This window comes from Ammospiza nelsoni, chromosome 1 (assembly GCF_027579445.1).
Source record: "Ammospiza nelsoni isolate bAmmNel1 chromosome 1, bAmmNel1.pri, whole genome shotgun sequence".
In the NCBI taxonomy this organism is placed as follows: domain Eukaryota; kingdom Metazoa; phylum Chordata; class Aves; order Passeriformes; family Passerellidae; genus Ammospiza; species Ammospiza nelsoni.
Window position 1 is genome coordinate 29770963 of NC_080633.1, and position 6000 is coordinate 29776962.

Sequence of the window (6000 nt, forward strand, 5' to 3'; positions counted from 1 at the left end):
TTTTTTCATATTTCTCAGTAAATCTAGATAGCACTTCCCATATAGGCATTAACATGCTTTTTTTCCCGACTGAAGTCTTAAGAAAACTTGGACCTAAGTAACGTAACTTAGGAAATCACAGAAGTAACTTTGCATCTTATGTGTTTTGCATCATCTGAGAATCAAAACCTACTTTATAATAAACAGAAATAAAATGGCCCTGAAATTCACAGGCAAGTAAAAAGAAGGGGAGGCATTAGAAAAATCCAAAATATTCCATACAGAACAACTCATACCACAAAGCAACAAAGCACTCCAAGAACATGTTTTCTATACACTCAGCATGGTTTTCATCCGCACCTCATTAGCACACAGATAATTCTGACCATTAGGGCACTTTAAAATAAGCTATTTCATTTGCAACCAACCCTCAGACTTAGTATTGTCTCTCTACTCGTACAGCCTTGACATCCGAAGAGCTGAGTTACAAAGGTGAGGATGCAGATGCCATTATTCACTGCAAAACGTTAACATGGAAAGATTTGTAAGCACCACTCCTCAACCCACAGGCAGCTTTACCGACCCACTCCTGGGCCTGGGCAGGTTGGAAGGAATATTCTGCAGATTATGAGAGAGCAGCTACAAAACCTGGAGACACTGACAGCTGCAGCAAGCAGGGGTTGATGACTACAAAAGCAGTATTTCCCAGTCCTTTGCAATGAGAACAGCTGAAAATTTCACCCTGTTCTGTAGCAGTCTTTTCAATATCTTCAAAGGGAACTTCCCAAAATGCTTAAAATCTGGGTTAGGGCTAAAGAAAACTGTAAATCAGTTAATATAACTATCGTGAGAGCACATTTCACTTTGTTTGCTCAATCCCAAATGAAACTGCAACAGATTAGAGAAGAATGTTTCTATGTCTTCCCCTTCCCTTGCAATATGTGAATTTTGGGCAAAAAACACACAGTCCATTATACCAAATTCTGTTTGCCCTCTGGATTTTTGTTTATAATTTTAAAACATTGCACTCCCATCATCATACAAATAAGTAAAATGGGGTGTCCCTTCTGGTAAATTTTCAGAGCAGCTATATGGCTAAGAAACAGTTACTTGTTTGGAAGGTAAATGATACAAGGAATGATCATGTTTTACATTCTTTAAACTATCTACAAACTCAGCTTTGTGATCTTAAACACACAGAAACAAAAGCTAAGTAGTGGAAGAAATGGGTAGCCTAAGGTTAATTCAGCTCTGAAATGTGGAACAGATTCAGTGCTCAAGAAAACGCTGAGCATTCTGTGGTTTTAAGTGATATGCTTAAGAAGAGGAAATATATGTGTAAATAAGCAAGAGCATTAATAGTTGTCTCAGAATGCTGGCACTGAAACTTAAAGCAGTCTCCCTCTCTCTTCACCTCTTAGTTATTTACTATTAGGATCTTTTACAAATGTCTATTGAAGTCGTTCCAAGTCTGATGAAGGCATGGAAGAAATTCTTTCAAGCACAGTCATTTGTTTAAAAAAAAAGATTAATGAGAAATAAAGGCGATGATGTTTAATCAGATGAGGGGCAATTATGGTTGACAAATATAGAAACACAGCAAATTAAAATAATCCTTGCTGCCATATATGAGAATAGCATTAAATATCTAGCACCAGAGTTCAGGACTAATAAAGGGGTGGGGTTAAATATTCAGTCCAAAATGTAGGCTTTTCCCGAAGAAAAACCAAACATACAGCAGCTATGCAGTTGTTATCAAAAGACATCTATTTTCAGTTTGAGAGATTCACAATTGTGTGAACGGTTGTATTTTTTTTCTTAGCGGAAGGGAAGAGGAAATAGTTACCTGCCTTGATCTTCAGAAAGTCTTAGAAAGTGAGGATCGAAGTGCATTGCAAGATAAACATGACCGTGGCTAAAGGCTCAAACTCTTGTCCACTAATCCAGTGGAAGAGTCCAGTCACTTCAGGGTAAGGTTTAGGACATTCCTCACTGGTGTCTTTTAGGTTTGCATTGTAGAATGAAATAAACAGAAAGTGATTCAGATACTTCCCTGACAGTGAAAGGGACCAATTTCCTTTTTTCCTTTAGCTTTAAATAGACCGACAAATACAAGAAATCCTTACACCATCAGGCATCCAGTTATTTTCCCAGTTGTAACAGGGACTGTCCATACACCTCAAAAAATCAGATAATTCTTTTTCTCATTGAAAGTAAAGAAGACAAAACAAAAGATTTTACCGGCAGTGATTGAACTAAATACAGCTTTAAACGCAAGAAGACTTTTCAGCAACTATATCAGCTCTGTAAGACGCAATTCAGATAAATACGTTCTGAGTTACTGTAACTGTAAATATTTGCTAATAAAATGGACAATGAAGGAAGTGATGGTATTCTTGAGGATCATTTTTTTAAAATCCTTTGCGTTGCTTGCTCTCTACCAAGCTTACAGCATTTTGAGTGAAAGATGTTATGGTTTCAGTTGCGAACTTCATACGTATCTGGAAAAGCCTTTCACTTTCTCTTCTGTGATAACAAATAATTTGCTACGCCAGCTCTCGAGTTTTCAATCTGTTGAGCCCCCTCTCTTTCAAGTGCCTCCTGCCTGTGTCTCTATATTTTTGGTGACCCCCCCGGCTCATGTGTGCCTTAACGGAAGTCCCATCACTTGTGTTGCCTTCGCCGAGTGGCTTTTGTCAGATCAGGACTTTGACAGGCTTTGCTATTTTAGAAAGCAGAGATAATGTCAAGGTTTTTTGCCCATTCATTGATGCCAAATCATTGCTCTGGAATGACTGCGGGTGTACATGTTTTTATGCTTGCCTTTAAGTAAGAATTACTGTGATTTTAAAAGGCATACAGCTCCTTCCTTTCCTCTTTCCCTGCCACCAGAAAACTGAAATGAAGCAGCTTTCTGAAACTCCCATTCACCCGTTTGCTTCACAAATTTTGCCCCTTCACGCTGAGGATTTGATGCAGGCTCACTCAGATCCTACAGGGTAGCAAGGCATCAGCTCCTCTCCCGAATCCCCGCTTCCAAGGCAGAGCTTCCAAGCGTTGTGCAATCGCCTCGGAGCCGCAGTCAGCTCCACGGCGAAGGGGCGGAGGGGAAGGAGCGCGCTGGATTCTGAATTTTGAAGCAGAGGTGTCGTATCGGGCAGGGGGAGGGGGCCGCGGGACCAGATGCTGAAAACCGCACCAAAACTACAAACGTTTCTCTCCTTGGCTGTAGGAAACTCTCCCCCACCGCCACCTTGATTTCATACTCTATCACGTGCTGAATTTTTTCCTTCTATTTCTCCCCCCGTAGCCTTAATGAAGCTTGCGTTAGTGATGGAGATCCCGAGAGCGCGTTGGTGGGAAGGAACTGCCCGGCAGCCCGGTGTCAGCCGGCGCCGAGAGCGCAGCTGCGGCCGTGGCCGGGCCAGCCGAGCCGAGCCGAGCCGAGCCGGGCCGAGCCGAGCCGGGCCAAAGGAGCCGAGCTAAACCAGCCCAGCCGAGCGGCAGCAGGTCCGACCGAGCCGCTTCCCCGAGCCCCGCCGCCCGGGGATCCCTCCCCGCTGGGGAACGCGCGAACCTTTACCTGAGCTGTCGCTTTTCCTTTTGCCGGACCTCTTCTCTGTTTCCACCGGGGACAGAGCCTGCCTGCCATAGTCCCCTGGCGCGCACGCTGCCCCCGTGGGGGTGTTGGTGCCCAGGCTGGAAGAGTTCGAGCACAGGACAGGGGGGCTGCTGCCCAGCTCCGGGGGTCCTCCTGAGTCAGGCTGAAGGCAGAGGCTGTGCCTGGCCGCGGCGGGAGGAGACGACATCTGAGGAATGTGCCAGTTCGTCTGCAAAGCTTGGTGCTGCTGTTGCTGGTGGTGGTGATGGTGGTGGTGGTGATGGTGATGGTGCCCCCTATGATGTTGGCTGGCAAACATGCCCTCCTCATTGGGGTATCCCGCTATTATGCAAGAGGAAGAAGAAGAAGACAGATCAGGGTAGGACATGTGGTCAGATCTTCCATGCAGGGCAAGAGAAGACTGGGAGAAAGGGTGCAAGCTCTGCGCAGTGGCATGGGGGCTGCGCAGGCAGCCAAAGAGTGTGTGATCCATGGCATGCAAGTCTCAGGTTCCAGGCAGGAGAGTTTAGGAAAGATCCAACTTCACCACCGTTTGTCAACTTTCACTGTAAACAGATCGGGGCTGGGATTTTTTTTTCCAAAACGGCACCGACAGACTCTGCAGCAGGCAGCTGAGCTCAGATAATCCAGGTCTTTAGCCCTAGTGGCCAGTCTCCGCTGCATAAACACTCGGACCTAGATAAGCCGTTCTCAGAGCTGCTCAGATGTCAAGAAGTGGGAGAGGTTGAAGCCAATAGAAGGTGGTCCCAGAGAACTGCTTGAAGGGGGAAACAGCTTCGAGAGGTTATAAATACAGTAGTGTGTAATGTGAGCTGGGGGCTGGCTCAGCAGCACAGCACTGACCACATGCAAACTCCCTCCAAAACGCCAGCGCCGTCCCCGCGCCGAGCGGCTCCGTCAGCGGGCGGCAGCGCCGCGCACCCGCGCCCCGGGCGCCCGCGGCCCGCGGAGGGAGGGGGGGATGGGGGGCGGCTCCGCGGGGGCGCAGCGGCTCCTCCCGGGCCCGGGGCCGCGCCCCCCGCCGGCTGCCCCGAGCCCCCCGCCCCGGGCGGCCCCGCAGGGCCATCCCCGCCCCGTCGGGGCTGAGCGACCGCTCGGGGTCCTGCCGCCCCTCGGGGGCAGCGGGCGGGGCAGCGCGGTAAAGTCGTGAGGCGACGTGCGGGGGTGACTCTGGGGCGGGGGGCGCGGGGGGCACCGCCGCCCCGGCTCCCCGGGGGCTGAAGCGCTCTCGCCAGAGCCTCACCTGCGGGCCCAGGTGCGAGGGCGGCGGCGTGCGGGGCCGCACGGGCCGGGGCCGGGGCCGCGCTGCCCCCTCCGAGGGTCCCGGTGCGGGTCCTGCACCCGCTCCGTCCGCGCCCACCGCCCCGGCACTCGCCGTGGGCCGCGGCGCTGCCCCGGCTGCCCTCACGCTGTGCCCCAGCATCGGCGGCCGCTTCTGCAATGAACCCACCGGCCCCCACCGTGCCAGCAACGCTGGCTGTACAGAGAAAAGTTTCCCCTCTTGCTCTCTGCCCCTTCAAAACAACAAGTCGCATAATGTTTATTTGCTTTATCTTCATTTGCTTCGTTGCAAAAGTCTTTAGTGGATTGGGGGACAACCTGGAAAGTCTGGGCCTGTCTTTTTTTTCTGTTGTTTTTATTTTTAAAAATGATTTTTGACATCCATGTAGTGGAATTACAGTAGCCACCAAGGCGGATCTTAACTGGTTTAAATCAGGATAATGCATTTAGCGATCAATGACCAAAGAGGTGCCCACTGCGCAGAGGTTTTATTCTTCAGCTCTTCCTGCTCCATGTACCTTGCTCCTCCTCCCCCCCAAAACAAAACTAAAAAAAAAAAGAAAAAAAAAAGAAAAAAAAAAAAGAAAAGGAAAACCATTTCTCTCAAGTCTAAATTCTTGGGTCCATGTGCTAAAGATAAAATGAATTTCAATTGCTAGTGGAAAAAATCAGCAATTGTATGACTTTTGCAAGAGCTAGTTTCTTAAACGGAAATTGAGTCCTATTTTGTGGGAAATTAGTTTTGCAGACTTTCTTTAAAAAAAATCTAAAACTTTTGTTCAGCAGCTGCTCCGCTTTTCACTGCAGTTTCAGACTGAGCTGGAACCTGAAGCAGTCTTTCGACGGTAAGATTTCCCCCCTTTTCTGACATCTAACTCTTTTTAACAACTGCCTTTAGATTTAACTGTAGCAACGCGGTCTTTACAAAGAGAGCGGCGTCCAAAGTAGAAGTTGCTGCCTCTGTGCACCGTTCAAAACTTGATATTTCTTCAGAATAAAGGAAATATACAGTTACAACACTGATGAAATATTTTGTGCTTTTCATTGTGTTTATCGTTTCAATATGTGTTCTAATATTAGAAGAGAGGGATACAAAGAAATCTCGATGGCTGAACCCC

General features: G+C 48.0%; 1 protein-coding gene across 1 annotated transcript in view; it reads right to left on the reverse strand.

Moving 5' to 3' along the window:
* The window catches only part of MEOX2 (mesenchyme homeobox 2), a 52131-nt gene extending 47659 nt beyond the window's left edge, over positions 1-4472 (reverse strand). Inside the window, exon 1 of the mRNA XM_059466950.1 lies at positions 3563-4472. Coding sequence (XP_059322933.1) covers positions 3563-4073 — 511 coding nt within the window. The 5' untranslated portion in view covers positions 4074-4472. The remainder of the gene's footprint in view (positions 1-3562) is intronic.
* Positions 4473-6000: the final 1528 nt, after the last annotated feature.